This window comes from Octopus sinensis, linkage group LG6 (assembly GCF_006345805.1).
Source record: "Octopus sinensis linkage group LG6, ASM634580v1, whole genome shotgun sequence".
Lineage (NCBI taxonomy): Eukaryota > Metazoa > Mollusca > Cephalopoda > Octopoda > Octopodidae > Octopus > Octopus sinensis.
In genome coordinates, this window is record NC_043002.1 from 383,107 (window position 1) to 400,407 (window position 17,301).

General features: G+C 44.7%; 1 protein-coding gene across 2 annotated transcripts in view; it reads right to left on the bottom strand.

Annotated features, from left to right (window-relative positions):
• Positions 1-3,502: 3,502 nt before the first annotated feature.
• LOC115213156 (meiosis-specific nuclear structural protein 1) overlaps positions 3,503-17,301 on the bottom strand; it is a 98,282-nt gene continuing 84,483 nt past the window's right edge. The window contains exons 10-11 of one of the 2 annotated variants that reach the window (XM_029782091.2): positions 17,033-17,158; positions 3,503-3,778 (exon numbers count right to left, since the gene is read on the bottom strand). In XM_029782091.2, the coding sequence (XP_029637951.1) occupies positions 3,689-3,778; positions 17,033-17,158 (216 nt within the window). In that variant the 3' untranslated portion in view covers positions 3,503-3,688. The remainder of the gene's footprint in view (positions 3,779-17,032; positions 17,159-17,301) is intronic. The other variant, XM_036503533.1, reaches the window with a different exon arrangement.

Here is a 17,301-nt window from a genome sequence, read left to right on the forward strand (position 1 = left end):
CCCCAAAACTGTTTTGGTCTTCGGTTGTGTCTCCAACGAGGCTAACCTCATGTTGCTCCCAAATCTCTCAATAGAGCTTAAGGCACAGTTCACACAGCTATGTTAAGCTGCTGGAAGGAGGCCATATATGTGGCAGCAGGATTTGGCTCCTTGCTATACCTCCACAAAGAGTTCCAAGTGGTTGTCAGAGAATTTCTACGACTTTACCAGCTCCAATTTCTGGTCTCCTAATTTTTTCCTCAATGGGTTACTATGGGTGAGGAGGTGTGGTTGAGAAAGACATTCTGCCTGAAACCTCAACGCTGAGCTGCTGGCCAAGATCAAGGAGGTGTTCAAAGATCTTCTCTGGGACACAGTTAAGAATGCATTCACCAGGTTCCAGAGTTGTGCTAAGGGTGGCTACTTCGAGTAAACTGTTATCTTCCAGTCATAATCTAGTTGATATCTTTTGGTTTTTTTTAAAAATACTATTACTTTTGGATAGGATATTGTGTTTTAAGGAAAAAAAAACAACTAGTTTTAAATCTCTGATTGAGATTTATGTAGAAACCGTACTGAATAGTAAAGTCTATTTGCCAACATAGCATGGCTGTCCTGACTAGGACTATGTTACTACTTTTTAATCCGAGGAAAATATCTATTCCAGTTGGTTTATCAACACAGGATTTGTCCTGGGCATACTGTAAGCAAGGGGGATCACTGCTGGCTGGCTGCTGTGTCTAGCTAGGTGAGTGTCCAGCACTAAGGAAGGGGAATAATCCAGAAACCATTGGTGTGCTGTTACTACCAATAGCTTTAAGGGAGCAGATCATGTGATAAACCAGCTGGAAAAGATGTTTTCCTGGGGTTAAAAAGTAGCAACATAGTCCTAGTCAGGACAGCCATGCTATGTTGGCAAATAAATTTTACTATATTGTGTTTTGTTTTCTTTTTATTTAAACTGTCAAATCTAGCTTGGGCACCTTGTGTATACGTATACATGTATATGTAAATATCTACCCTCCCTGTTGAGGACTACTGACCAGACCTAAGGTGACATGGTGGTGGAACAATGTAGTTGACAAGGCCATTAGAAAAAAGAAATAGGCATGGAAGGACTGGAAGTGTGGTGGTGCCAGAGAAAAGTAGCAGATTGCCAGAAGGGAAGCGAAGAGACAGGTTTACTTAGCCACAAGAGAAGCAGATAAGAAACATTTGCCAATGTTCTGCATCATGAGGACCAGAGACTTGTGTTTCAAATTGCAAGACTGTGTGACAGAAAATCGCAGTGTCGTAGGAGAGAAATGTATCCGCATGGATGATGGCTCGTTTGCGTTTAATGATGCTGCAAAGGAAGAGACTTAGAGAAACCATTATGAAATGTTGCTAAATGAAGAGAATGAATGGAAGAGAGCCTGCCAAATGTTGACACAATAGAGGGACCAGCTATTCGAATTGAAAGTACCTTGGTAGAAAAAGCAATTAAAGGCATGAAGACAAAGAAAGCTCCTGGCCCATCAGGAATCACTACTAAGATGCTTAAAATATCTGGCGGTGTAGGCTACAGTCTGGTCACCTGTATAGTTAACCAGGTGATACACAGAGCAGTCATACCCAATGACTGGTGTAGCACCACAAAGGTATCAAGTGAGGAAAGTCACTGAGAGGGTCATAGCCCAACTAATTAGGGAGAGAGTTAGTTTAGATGAGATGCAGTTTGGGTTTGTGCCAGGGAGAAGCACCACTGATGCTATATTTCTGGTAAGGCAGCTGTAGGAGAAATTCTGAGCCAAAGATAAACCTCTGTACCAGGCTTTCATTGACATGGAAAAAGCCTTTGATAGGGTCCTCCAATCCCTTTTCTGGTGGTCAATGAGGAAACTGGTTGGTAAGAGCTGTACAAGCCATGTACAGGGATGCTGTCAGTAAGGTGAGAGTTGACAACAAGTATAGTGCAGAATTCTGGGTAGAGGTAGGAGTCCACCAAGAATCAGTCCTCAGCCCCCTCTTATTCATCACAGTCCTCCAGGCAATAACAGAGGAATTCAAGACAGGCTGTTCCTGTGAGCTCCTCTATGCTGATGACTTTGCTCTAATAGCCGAGTCACTACCAGAACTAGAGACGAAGTTTCAAGTGTGGAAGCAAGGATTAGAATCGAAGGGCCTTAGAATCAATCTCAAAGTCCTAGTAAGTAGGAAGGCTGTCAAATCACAAACCCCTTCAGGTAGATGACTCTGCTTGACCTGTAGAAAAGGTGTGGGTAGAAACTCCATAAAATGTACCTGGTGTAAGCTATGGACACATAAGACGTGCAACAATATCAAAGGAAGGTTAACTGGGAAGATAGTTTTTGTGTGTGGCAGATGCTCGGGTGCCATAAACACCAAAGATGTACAGAAAACAAGATTTCATCACATGCCAGGGGAAGAAACTAGAAGTAGGTGACCAAATCTGTAGCGGGGGTGGATGCTCTGAGAATGTTGCCACTAGAATAAGAATAGCCTGAGCAAAGTTCAGAAAGTTCCTACTTCTGCTGCTAACAAATGGCCTCTCACTCAGAGTGAAAGGTAGACTGTATGATGCATGTGTGCAAACAGTTGTGCTACACAGCAGTGAAACATGGGCCATGACTGTTGAGGACATACGTAGGCTTGAAAGGAATGAAGCTAGTATGATCCACTGGATGTGTAATGTTAATGTACATGTTCAACAGAGTGTAAGCATCTTGAGAGAAAAGTTGGACATAAGAAGCATTAAATGTGATGTGCAAAAGAGACAACTGTGCTGGTATGGTCATGTGCTGCATGAAGGAGTATCCCACCCTTACTGTGGAAGGAACCTGTGCAAGAGGGAGACCCAGGAAAACATGGGATGAGGTGGTGAAGGATGACCTTCGAACATTGGGACTCACAGAGGCAATGACAAGAGACCGAAACATTTGGAGATATGCTGTGATTGAGAAGACCCGGCGAGTAAAGTAAGATCACAGCCATGGCTGATACCAGTGTCACATAACCAGCCCATTTAAAAGTGTGCTTGAGAAAACCTATTGAGTCAAGTAAAATCAAACTGGAAATTGTAGTTGTGGCTGATGTCAGTGGCACCTGACTGGCACCTGTGCTGGTCGCACGTAATAAACACCATTCAAGCGTGAGTTGATGACAGCGCTGCCTAACTGGCTCCTTGTGCTGGTGGCACGTAAAAAGTACCCACTAAACTCTCAGAGTGGTTGGCATTAGAAAGGGCATCCAGCAGTAGAAACCTTGCCAGATCAGACTGGTGCAGCCTACTGGCTTGCCAGTCCTCAGTCAAACTGTCCAACCAATGGAAAACAGATGTTAAACGATGATGATTGAAATATTTCTATAGTGTTGAAGTGACAGCCAGCCTCCTATGTTGTCACAGGAATAGTATTTCTGAAACAAACACAATAGATTAACCATAGCTAGAACACCTTTCGGTCATAAGGCTAGTTGTTTAATACTGACCTAAACAAAAACAATAAATCAAATGCAGTTCATATAAAGCAAAAAGAATAGAGATTTAATTCAAAAACAAAAACAAAAAACATTCAGTGAGATTTAAGATAATCCTAATCCTGCTCATCTCTGCAGTTCATAGTTTCTTTTTTAATTTTACCTGTTTTCTGATTTTCATCAATTCTGTTATTGTTTTTATCCCTTCAAATTTCACACTTCATAATTAGGATTATTCTAAAGGATCTTCACTGCGTTTACTGTAAGCCTCCTGAAAATAGGCTCCAAGGTTTTCAAGATCTTTTGGTCCTTTTATTACTCCCTATTAAAACAACAAAAACAATAAATAGTGATTTCATTGTAGTCAGCAGTTTCAGTTCTATCTTCATGTCATCTTGGCTCCTATCAACCTCGAGGTGGCCTTTATCAAGGTTCCTTGCTCAGTGAAGAAGCTAGGAATAGATGAGTGAATTGAGAGAGCTATGTAACGAGGAATTCAGTAGAAAGAGAGGGGCTCTGTGCTCAGACTCCTCGGTTCATTGTAAGACTTCCAAGCCTGAGCAGAGTAGTTTCAGATAAGTTACCCTGGGAACACTTTTATGCTGTTCTTGTAATTGAATCAATGGTATGGTCATATGATGCATATGGACGAGGACAGCTGTGTGAAGAAGTACCGATCCCTAAAGGTAGAGGGAACTTGTGGAAGAGGCAGACCCAGGAAGATATGGGATGAGGTGGTAAAGCATGACCTTTGAACACTGGGTCACATGGAGGAGATGACAAGTGACTGAGACTTTTGGCAATATGCCATGCTTGAGAAGACCCGTCAAGCCTAGAGAAATCGCAGACATAGCTGATATCAGTGACACATAATACCCTTCGAACATTAGGTGGTATGCTGTGCTTGAGAAGACCCATCAAGCCAAGTGAAATCATATTCATGCCCGATGCCATTGCTGCATAACTGGCTTCCATACCAGGGACATGTAAAAAGCACCCTTCAAACTTTGGGCCTCACAAAGGCAGTGGCAAGTGACTGAGACCTTTGGCAATATATTGTGCATGAGAAGACCCTCAAGCTAAGTGAGATCATAGTTGTGGCTGATGCCAGTGATTTGTACCTGGCACCCATGTCGGTCACATGCAAAAAGTACCCACAACACCCTTTTGGAGTGGTTGGCATTAGGAAAGGAAATCCAGCTATTGAAACCATGCCAAATTATATTGCAACTTGGTGCAGCTCTCCAGCTTACCAGTTTTCAGTCAAGCTGTCCAACTCATGCCATCATGGAAAGACAGATGGTAAGATTAGAAAAGAAAATCCAGACACTGAAACAGAACCCAGAATTGAGAGGAATTTTTGTAAAGATTGAAGACAAGAGGATGCAACCTTGAGGGAAAGAACTCAGTTTGATATGTAGAAGGAGTAGACAGAAGTTCCATACAATGTACTCAGAGTAAACCTTGAATGTTTAAGAGGTTTAGTAGGATCACATATGGGGTTCTCACATGTTGCTGGGTGCACAGTGGCAATAAGTAATAACACAGGTGAAACAGATTCTCTCAAATGCCCAGGTGGCTCTCTAGAAGTAGTTACAAGCTTCTCTTATTATGAGGACCAAATTAGCCTAGAAACCAGAGTAAGAGCTGGTTGAAAAAACTTCAGGGAGCTGTTAACTCTGCTGGCAATAAAGGGTTTACCTCTTAGACATTGTATAATACTAGTGTGTGCAGTGTGATGCTGCAAGGTAGTGAGATGTATGTTTTGAACACAGAGACTTTGTGAAGACTAGAAATAAATAAAACAGACATGCTCCAGCGGATGTGAAATACCAGAAGACAAAAGAACTGAGAGAAAAACTGACCAGAAGAGGAATCGGATATGTGCAAGAGAATGGAACCTGTGAAAGAGAGAGAGAGATTTGAGAGATAGTAGCAAGTGATGATGAGACAGAATTGAGATTGTTACATTTTATGTCGGAGATGACCAAGGGATAAGGTGGTGAAGACTGACCCCAGGACTTTGAACTTCATAAAGGAGATAACAAAGGATCAGGATGGCTAGAAATAAACACTCACTCACCTCAGTGAAACAGAGTTCTGCTAGAACTTTGTGTGTGTGTGTATATGTATGTATATACATACATGTATAACTGGGTCCTTCACACAATATCTTTCCACTTCAAGACACCCATGACCACTGCCACCCTTCACCTTCCTAACGAGTTCTTCAATACCACTTGACTTGGTATCCATTAATAAAGTTCTCTCCATACACACTTTTGCTGATCAACCACCCACCCCAACTGTGCCACTAAATTATCTCACCCCACCACATATTTCACCTACCTGCCTCTTCTCCATCCACCCCTACAACCTACCCACAAACTTATCATCTCTCTTTTGTTCTGTCTACTGTATCCTCATTTTCTTCCCTGCTGCCCTGCAACATCAGACATTCCCTACTCACCCATACACTCTAAGCCCTTTCCCCACTCATTCTTATCCACTTTGTACCTTGAAGTCCACCCTAACACTTCATCACCACTATTTTTATTGCTATTCAGCTCCACTCAATCGCCCCAGCCTTTCTCTGCATGATCCTGTAGCACCTCTACTGTAAGAAACAGGATCTGCTCCAGCCCGTTTCTTTGATACTTTACTTCTCTCTATTTCTCACACTTCATGCATAAAGATCCTGCTCCTCACAATCTGGAGTTCTGTAAAGATGCATGGAACCCTCACTAGGGCAGGTAGCATGCAATAAAAAAACTGAAAAGAACATAGTACACACTATAAAGTGGTTGGTATTGTGGTGTGGTGATGAAGGAGTGTGACGGGATGGGCGGGAGCGGAAGTGATGCTTACAGGTCTTGCAGGGCGCATGCGCCGGCGGAAGCGGAAGCGACAGACTCAACGCACATGCGGCATCGACCGGCTGCGACAGACCCCAGCAAGGCACCGAGACGACAACACGCGAGCAAGTTGGCTGAAGGCCATCCGACTTCATCCCCTGTCAGGTAAAACCTTATTGCACTTCTGTTTCCTATTTCCTTGTTTCCGTTGTGCTCCTTTCATCAACCACAAGCTATTTCGGCATTTAGTCAGCGTTCACATTTTTTTCAACACGATGTTGGCAAAAATTAGGATTGCCAGTGACGTCGTCAGACCTTTTAACGGCGAAGGCGATGTAGTGGCCTGGATTCAGAAAATCAGGCTGGTGGCGAGACTGCAGGGCATAAGCGACGTGGCGAGTCTTATGGCCCTGTATTTGGAAGGAAGTGCGTTGTCACTTTACCTAGAAATGGACGAAAAAGAACGGCTCTGCGATGGGAATATAGAGCGGCGCTTGTGTGACGCATACACGGATGCGAGTACACAGCTTTCGCTAAGCTGGGTGCAATCAGGTGGACGGGAGGCCAGGTGGATGATTTTGCGGCGGAAGCTAGAAGGCTAGCGACTCTGGCCGGGTTTGCCGGAGAAGGACTGGAGAGAGCAGCCCGACTGGCATTCGTAAATGGGTTCCCCGATGATGTAGGGATTCACCTACAACAACTGCCCGGGGTCAAAAAGATGCCATTGAGCGAGCTTGTAACTCATGCTCGCGGGTTGACGAGACACTCGGGGCGGAAGGGGATAGCGATGGCGGTGACGGAGGCGCGTAAAGACGGACGACGTCCCGAGAAAGAGGTACGGAAGCCCACCGTGCAACGAGAGCGGCCGTTCTCAGGACGATGTTTTAAATGCCAGGGACCGCACATGGCGCGGGACTGTACGCAGCTGGGGCCAGTTTGCTATCGATGCAGGCAGACAAGGCACATTGCCCGTAATTGCGGCCAGGGAAACGACCGCGGGGAAGTTGCTGCCTCTCGAACTTTCCCCTCAAATGAGTAGAGGCGCTATTGGAGACACTGCCAGTGATTGACGTGGAGGCCGAGGGGGAGACGTTCAAGGCCCTTGTGGATACGGGCTGTACGACCACCCTGGTGACTTCGAGGGTGACGAAGGAATGGAACGGGGTGTGTAGTGTCCGGGCGGTCGACGGCAGCGAAATCCGTTGCAGAGGCAGCAGCACGGTAGAGATAGTGGTGCGCGGCGCGACACTAAGGCTACAGGCAATTGTGGCCGAACGCGTGATAAATGGAGTTGATGTGGTGATGGGGATGGACGCCATCAACTGCCTCGGTGGCGTCAGCGTTGTGGGAAATAAGGTCACATTCGGAAGCGTGGGGGCGTCGTGCACTGCGAGTCAGGATCACCAGAGGGAGCAGAGCCTCGCGAGGGACGGCGCCACTTACACCATCGAGGACAAGGACTTTCAGGCGGCGTTCGATGGTCAGCGGTGGACGATAGAGTGGAAATGGAAGGACGAGCCCCCGACACTGGAGAACAGGGTGAGCTGTTACCAGCATACTCTGAAAGGCCACGCCAGGGTTGAGTTTGAAGACGAGGTGGAGAGGTGGATCGAGGAAGGGATCCTTGTCCCTTGGAAGGAGGAGGTAGCGGGCGGAGTGCTACCCCTGATGGCGGTGGTGCAGCCTACGAAGGGAAAAGTCAGACCGGTGCTGGACTTCAGGGAGTTAAACCAGCACATATCGTGTCACACGGCAGGTGAGGCGACAGACGTTTGTGGTGAGGCATTACGCAAGTGGAGACAGTCGACTGAGGCAGCGACGATTGTCGACTTGAGATCGGCATACTTGCAGCTCCATGTGAGCGACAAACTATGGCGATATCAGCTGGTGCGGTACAAGGGCCGGACGTACTGTCTAACCAGGCTGGGTTTCGGGATGAATTCTGCTCCGAAGATCATGTCGGCAGTGCTTAGGTCCGTCCTAGGGAAAGACGGCAAGATTAGAAAGGCCACCAGCTCCTACATTGACGACATTTTGGTGGACGAAACTGTAGTGGCAGCCGACGAAGTAGTGAGACATCTGGAGAAGTTCGGACTGATTGCTAAGCCGCCGGAGTCGATTGAAGGGGGAGCCGCGCTGGGGCTGAAGCTGCGAAGAGATAGATCAGGTGAATTGGTGTTCCGGAGAGGAAATGAAATCCCAGAGCTGAGTTCCAGCGTCAGCAGGAGAGAGCTGTTCTCGGTGTGTGGGAAGTTGGTCGGTCACTACCCGATCGCTGGATGGCTGCGCACGGCGTGTAGTTACACCAAGAGACGAGCAGAAGGAGAGAGGTGGGGCGACAAGGTGGGAGAAGGGACGGTGGCGATGATGCAGGAGATCCTAGAGAGGACAAGAGCGGAAGACCCGGTCAGGGGGAACTGGTACGTGCCCAGGACGAAATGCGGGACTGTCTGGTGTGATGCTAGCAGTATAGCGATAGGGGTGGTGTTGGCAATCGAAGGCACTGCGGTGGAGGACGCGGCCTGGCTTCGGAAAGCAGATGATTTCAACCACATCAATGTCGCCGAACTAGACGCGCTGCTGAAAGGGGTGAACTTGGCCTTGAAATGGGGGCTGCGCACGATTGAAATGCGGACGGATTCGGCCACTGTGCTTGGCTGGGTAGGATCAGTGATCACCGGTGACAGGAGAGTGCGGACGAAAGGTGCTGCGGAGATGTTAGTGAAGCGCCGTCTAGGAGTTCTAGGTGAATGATCGCCGAATTCGGACTGAAGCTGAACGTGGTCTTCGTGCCTTCGGAGAAAAACAAGGCGGACGTACTGACCAGGGTGAAAAGGGCGTGGTTGGAAGAACCGGAGGAGGCGCGGAGAGGGATAGCTGCGGCGTGTCGGTTGGATGACTCCGAGCTGAAGAAATTGCACGCTATGCATCACCTGGGTGTGGACAGGACCCTGTATCTGGCAAAAAAGATTGATGCTGACGTGACCAGGAGAAGCGTCCGGAAGGTGGTCGGGAGCTGCGACAGGTGTCAGTCCATCGACCCTGCTCCGTGTGGGCATGAACAGGGAAGCCTTTCCGTGGAGCAGAACTGGAAAAGGCTAGCTGTGGATGTGACACACTACCGTCAGCGAACGTATCTCTCCATGGTCGACTGTGGGCCGGGCCGGCTGGCCATTTGGAGGGAGTTGAGATCGGGCATTGCTGACGAGATCGTGCAGATCCTGAACGGGATATTTTTAGAGAGAGGTCCCGTGGAAGAACTACTGATGGACAACGGGGCGGCATTTCGTTCGGAAGCATTGAGGGTTATGCTTGATCGGTGGAACGTGCGACGCTTGTTCAGAGCAGCGTATAGGCTGGGCGGTAACGGGATCGTGGAGAGGCACCATCGGACAATCAAGGCCATAGCGGAAAGAGGGCACATTTCGCCGCTTGAAGCAGTTTTTTGGTACAACTTGTCTCCCCGATCCGGACAGGCTGAGGAATCGGTGCCACACAGAGCAATATTCAGGTACGAGTGGAGGCATCCGTGTACTAAATCAATGCAACCCGGGGCAGAGGAAGAGCACGCCTTCGTGCGGGTCGGGGAGGAAGTCTGGATAAAACCCCCAAACGCACGGTGTACATCGCAATGGGGAAAGGGGACAATAACCTCCGTAAATTCGAAGAATAACATCTCCATCGATGGTATGCCACGCCACGTTTTGGACATACGGAGGATTGTCCATGCCCCAGAGGATGGGACAAGCAACAGTGGGCAGGACGAAAACAACCGACAGGATGACGAGGTCGACAGCAACACACCAGAAACAAGTCCTAGGGTCGCGCTGCGACCACAGAGGGAGCGGCACCCTCCTCCCTGGCTGGCTGATTATGAAACCAGTTTCGGGTGCGGGAGCGAGTGAGGAAGCCGGCTCAGTGATTTATAGATCAGGGGGGCATGTGGTGTGGTGATGAAGGAGTGTGATGGGACGGGCGGGAGCGGAAGTGATGCTTACAGGTCTTGCAGGGCGCATGCGCCGGCGGAAGCGGAAGCGACAGACTCAACGCACGTGCGGCATCGACCGGCTGCGACAGACCCCAGCAAGGCACCGAGACGACAACACGCGAGCAAGTTGGCTGAAGGCCATCCGACTTCATCCCCTGTCAGGTAAGACCTTATTGCACTTCTGTTTCCTATTTCCTTGTTTCCGTTGTGCTCCTTTCATCAACCACAGGTATTAGGAAGGCAATCCAGTTGTAGAAGACATATCAAAGCAGACACTGGAGTTTGATGCAGTACTGTGGTTTGCCGGACCCGGTTAAACCATCCGCCCATGCCAGTATTGACTTGTAAAGAGTTAAATATACTTTGTAATATAGTACGGTTGCATAACAAAATATGGTGTCCCCCCATGTTAATACGTAGATAACAGTTGCCAGGAATGTGTTTGACCTGTAAAATTGGTTTATTCAATAATGTCACACTGCTACTTTTAGTGGTTGTTTAAGCAATGAGTTTGTGGATGTGGTGCTGAGAAAGGAACAAGAACTCTGGAAATATCGTATATACACCCATCACCTATTTTCCCATCTTCAGTTGCATTGTTGTTTACATTAGATGTATTCAGATACGAAACAAAACAAAATTTTCTATCGAAAATCTGTAGAGATGGCCTTCAGTGATTTAATAGCACTGCTAACACAGTAGGACACAATATTGACTTATAAAGTATTTAATATACCTTTTCTACAGCAGGATGCTCTTTGTAACCCTCACCATTTTATAGTGTACCCGGTGTATTCTGCATGCCACTAACACTAGTGATGTCACCAAGTGACTTGTAAGATAGGAAAAGAAAAGGGAAAAAAACTTTACTGGGTGGGGGGGTGATATCAGGTGTTGAGAGGCTAAAGTATGATAGAGGGACAAGCACAGGTGTTTGGTTACAGAGGAGATATGAAGTTACCCTACATTATATAAGGATGGGAGTAACTGGGAAGGAGAAAAAGATGCTGGTGATGAAGTGCCAGAGTAAACTCTCAAGATATAAGAATAGAATGAGGATGATCTGGTATGATGGGAGTGTGAGAAGAGAATAAGAAATGATTAGAGATGAAGGTAGAAGTGATGAAGCAGGGTGGCAGTGCAGTTGATGGGAAATATCAGTATGGAGGGGGAGGGTGGAAAGTAAGGGAGATAGAAGTATCAGATGATGGAGAGTAGATCACAATCTAGGAAAAGGATGTGTAAGGTGTGAGGGAGGTGTAGAGTAACGGATGGAGGTCAGAGCTACAAAAGGGTGACTGTAGTGAGTGAGGTAGAAAGCAGATATGAGAGGGCACTGAGAATAACAGTGAACCTCAGATGATGTGTTGATGACAAGGTATGGTAGGCCTGGTAACTGAAGGCATAGAAAAGAGGTGATTAGTGAAACTAGTGTGGGGAAGGATGAGAATGATGGATTGCAGTGGTTTGAGGGAGAGGAGGAGCAGGTAGAAGCATTAACAAAACGTTTTTAGGATCTCGTTTCCACTGTGATTAAGGGGTCTTTTTGTGCACAGTGAATTATTTACGATCTCCATCCTTTCTCATTTCTGTGAGCCCCAACATCTTGAGATTAGCTTTCACTATTTCATCTCATGTCTTCCTGGGTTTCATCTACTTTACTCCTTTTATACAGTTGTCACCATCATCAGCATCATCGTTTAATGTCCATTTCTACTTTGGTATGGACTGGATGGTTTGACAACAACTGGCAAGTCAGGAAACCGTACCAAGCTCTGCTGTCTGTTTTGGCAGGGTCTCCTCCACGACTGGGTGCCCTTGCTAAACTGAATCACTTTACCATGTGTTCTGGCTACTTTCTACATGGCATCAGCAGTAGTGGCATCACCAAGTAACTTGCAGGACACAACTTCTCAAATGGGAAGAGTAGTATTGAGATACAGAGAGAAGGTTGTCTTGCATTGGAAGAGAAAAATGCCTACATCAGATGGAGGAGAGAAAGATAAAGATGTGGCAGAGAACATGTCCACCAGGTGGTGTAAATAGTGAAGCAGACTAGGGATTGGAAAGGGTGAGTAGGTGGGTTGAGTTCACAAGATTTTGAAAAGAGTAGGAGCCAGAGGTGGAAGGATATAATGAATGGGCACTAGTAGAGAGAGAGAGAGAGATGACACCTAAGCATAATGCCAAGTCTATAGTTTCTTATCTTTCTAGCTCACCCATCACTCATCTCTTTATCTCTCATACCTTTTTATCATCTAGTCCCTACTTCTCCTACCTCTAATGCAGTTCTCCATTGCTCCTACCTCTATCCCTCTTTTCTCAATTACTTTCTCTCTTCTTTTCACTTTCACGGTCAAAAGGATTACAGCTGGCAGTGAGTCGGTCCCCATTCATTGTACTTTACTTACAGAAATGTCACTAGTCCTCTCTCATCCTCTCACCCTCTCACCCTCTCCAGCATGTTTCATTACTCTTTGCTATCAACATCCATCATTCTCCCACTCATTCTACTACCATTTCATCCCAATCACTGTTTTTCTCCTGCCCATCATGGATCTCTTCCATTCAGTTCCTCAACTATGAAGCCCTGAGTGAAAAAAAAACAGAGTGGTAGGAACTCTCTATTCTTATATAGTACTAGCAGTATAACCCGGCTTTGCTCGGGATTAACTTATGATTATTAAGCTAATCAAGTTTTATTTCAAACCAAACTAAGTAATATTGACGTCAAATTTGGGAGAAATCAGTTGAAATTGGTTTATATATATTGCATATGTTTTTTGCATGCATACATGTTCATAAACAGAAATGAATGGAAAAAATGTTGGTAAATTTGTAGATCAACACTTGCACGATTTTCATTAAGAAAAAAAATCGTTTTTTTTGCGTGGAATCAACTAATCTGGCCTCCTAATATGCTACAAAACCCTTTTTGTGGTTCGTAAAATGGAGTGGGGTGTGGTGGAAGCCTTGGAAATTGTACCCATTCATATTGTGTAATTCACTGACAAACTGTTACCTACCTCTTTGTTTTTTTGTTGTTAAATAAATGGATTCTCGACAAAACACTTTTTTACTCGGTGTAAAATAAAAACAAAACTCTTTCGCACCCAAAGTAATGTGTGTGTGAGAGAGAGGGGGGGGAGAAAGATGAACGATTTCAAATAAATAAATGATTTAAAATAAATATATTGTAATTGTGTGAGAAAGTATATATACTATGATTATAAAATATACTGTCTTTCAAAAACATCCTAAATTTGAACACTATATCTCATGTTTAAGAAAAAACAAAACATTTTACATTTTATTTTTTATGAACGTTGTCACTTACTCTCCCCCCCTCTCTCTCTCTCACTTTGTCTTTACCTTTTGTTAGACACTGTCAAACCCTCTGCCTCTCTTCCACTTTTCTTTACCTTGTTTTTTTTTTTGTCAGACGCTGTCAAACTACCTCCCACTCTTCCTTACACATACTTTTTCTTTACTTTTTTTGTTACACGTTGTGAAACACTCTCTCTCACACACACACACATCAACACACAACTTCTCTCTCTCCCTCACACACACACTTTCACTTGGCTGTGGCTAGAAGGGACTTAACTCATGTTAGTAACCTTCAAAATTGGTAAAAGCTATGGCTGAAAATAGATTTTTACCACTATCTGCGGATGCCTCGGGAAAAAAATAAGTTGACAAAATCCAGGTAGGATGTTGACGAATGTCCTCCTAAAATTGGAGTGACATGTGTGCTAATTTGTGGATGTGCTAAATCACAATCACGTACACACACACACACGTCATGCCTTTTATAAATAGAGATAAAGAAACTACATGTTAAGTGGCTGTTAAGAGAACTGAGAAATGGAATGAAGAGGATCTTCTGGTCTCATCAAGGACATAATAATCCTCTCTACTGTTGTTGCCATGATAAAACCCAGGCCAAAGTTGGAAACTTTGAAGTAAGATGTAGTCCTTCAGCCAATCTATCCGAAATCATTTGTCCAACGCTACCAGCAAGGAAAGCAGACATAAAACAGTAGTGATGATGATGATGATGATCAGAGCAAATCAATTATTTGATTCAACCTAAATACATTCATACAGTCATGGCCAAAAGTTTGGAACATTTGTTTAAAAATTAAAATTGTTCTGCCCAAGTACAATTCAATTCAAATATATACAATGTAGAGATATACTTACCTAATAACTGATCTAATGGTAAAATATCTAGAAGAAAATATACTCAGACCCAACTTTCAGCCAAGTAATAAGATATTGCAGATTAAATATAACTTTGGGCATTTAATATAAAAATTCTCATTTTCAGATCCATGTTCCAAACTTAGAGCCAAGGGGTTTGCTACCTCAACAGCTCCTTTATAGGATCCAGTAGCTAAGGACATCATCAAGAGGAACTACGTCTGGTTTCGGCCCCTACTCCTCTACCGTTTTCGACATGGTGGAGGCCCCATCCTTTTGGAGGTGTCTTCAGCTCTGGTATTGAATGTGTTTCTTCTGTTCTTTGGTTTCTTTGATGCAGCATTAACGAAAGTCAGTGGGCGACTGACCATCCAGCCAAATTAACCTTTAAATACTTGCCGGTAGGCTCCAGCAGCCAGCACCAACCAACTGTCATGTGACACTGTCTAAGCTTTAACTGACCAATGGAGGGGAAGGCACGTAGTTTTAGCCTGCGCCCTCTCCAGACTTGCCTTCCAACAGTGTTGTGCTAGTTTCAGTTATAGCAGCCAGAGCCGACCAGCTGTTTGGTGGTACAAGCCTTTGAACCAGGAGGAGGAGACACTATGAATGAGATCGCTACCTTGGCCCACCTGTCAATCAGTGATGCTGCTCAAGTGTCAGCCAGCCTCACCTAGTGATGCTATTTCCCAGTCAACATGTTATGGCTTTCAAGCCATTTTGGGGCTTCTCGCTTCAGCCATATACAGAAGCTGGCTTTTTCGACCAACTCCTGTATCCTCCTTATTACTTTTCTCAGCTCTGAGCTTGAAAATGCAAACCTTCTTTTAAATAATGTCATCATTTTACTTTCAATGAAGCCTCTAGCCCCCACTGTCCGGTGGTAATACTTGACAGTCCATCCCTGTTCTCTGCACTCTTCGATTAATCTTTCATACCTCTTCTCCTTCTGTTGCCCTGCATTAGCAATGTTCTCTTTCCATAACACTGTCAACTCTAGCAAAATTCCAATCTCCGTTCTGTGTTCCATAGGACTAAGTCCGGTCTTTTTGTTGTTTTTATGAGTGGAAATATTAACAATCTTTCCAAATCTGTGACCACCTCCCAGTATCCCTTCCATCTTTTGTCTGTCTTGTATATTTTATTTGAAGTCCTTTTCTCTCCTTCTGGAAATATATTTTCCCACGCTTTTCCACTTTTGGGTACTCTTCCCTATTATATACCTCGATCTTCTCCTTGAGTGCTGCGCTTATGGCGCCGAGGACTTGGATTGTGACGCCATGTATATCTGTCTAGTCTGCAGTTTGACAGAACATGTCTCACCATCGCTTTCTCTCCGCATCTACATTCATCAGTTGTTTGTAGGTTCAGGTGGTTTCTTCAGCCCATGCACTTCCGGGAGTACTTTATTTCTATCAGAGTCGCTGTATGTCCCCTTAACATTGTGTTCAAGCTCTTCTTTAGTGCAATCCAATCTTCCATTCTTATTTTCAGTAAACAAACATTTCTCATATTGGTACGGGTTGTTTACAAAGTTCTTTTCTCTTTCCTTTCTTCTGTTCTTCCTTCTTTTTTTAGCTGCTCTCAATGCTTCTTTTCTTTATCTCTTCATATAGCTGCTTTAGCCCTTCTCTTTCCTCCTCCTTTGCCTCCCTCCATCTGGTTCTGAGTTTTTTTTCTCTCTCCTTTCTTCTACTCTTCCTTCTTTGTTTCCTTAGCAGGTCTCGATGCCTCTCTTTTATCTCTTCATATAGCTGCTTTAGCCCTTCTCTTTCCTCCTCCTTTGCATCCCTCCATCTGGTTCTGAGTTTTTTCTTCTCTTTTCCTATCTTTGCAATCCATCTTTCTCTCCTCGATGGTCGGCCCTTTTCTGATGATTCTCCATTCCCTGTTCTTTCAAATCCAATTCTTTTCTCTCCATCCTGATAGTTTATATTAGCCAAGTTCTTGAGCTTTTGTTCATTGTCCCCTTTGAATTTGGCGGTCATTCTTGCTACCTCATCGGTGAAATTTTAAAACTTTTTTATAGCTTGCCTTTGGCCACTTAATCTTTGGCTTTTGCCTATCCCTTTTCTTGCTGGAATGACCCTCACTATGCTTTCTTTCCAGCAGGTTCTCGCCACACATCTTATAGTTTTTCAACCTGTGCTGTTGAATCATTCCCTTAGTGAATTCTCAGCCTGATCTAACTAGAAAACACCTTTCCGCAGCAGCTGAATTCTTCATCTACCTTTCCTTTACTGCTTCCTTTCTCGTTGTCAATTTCCAGTCTGGGTCCATTTCTCTTTCTGTTCTTGTTTAATCCTTTCTTCTCTCCCAGTGCTCCGGGATCATGGGAGCATGGTTTATCATACAAGATATTGCAGATTAAATATAACTTTGGGCATTTAATACGAAAATTCCAATTTTCAGACCTATGTTCCAAACGTTCAGCCATGACTGTAGCCCATGTTTTATTAACCCTGAAAAGAAAAAAGGCAAATTCAGCCAGAGCACAATGGATTTAAATGAATGGAAACCAGCTTACCTTTGGTAAGTAACCAAGTAATTTAGAGGCATGCTCTTGCAGTAATTTTTGTCTTTCTTCTTCAATGATTTTTTGCCGTTCATTTTCCATTTCTTGCAACATTTTCTGTTCCATTTCATCCTCTTCCTGTAAATAACACAAATAAAATGAACATATATATATATATATATATATATATATATATATACCAGAGCATAATGTTTTGAGTGGCACGGTGGTTCAAAAATGGAAGAATGTCCCTGGAAGATGATGGGTGATATGGTAGACCT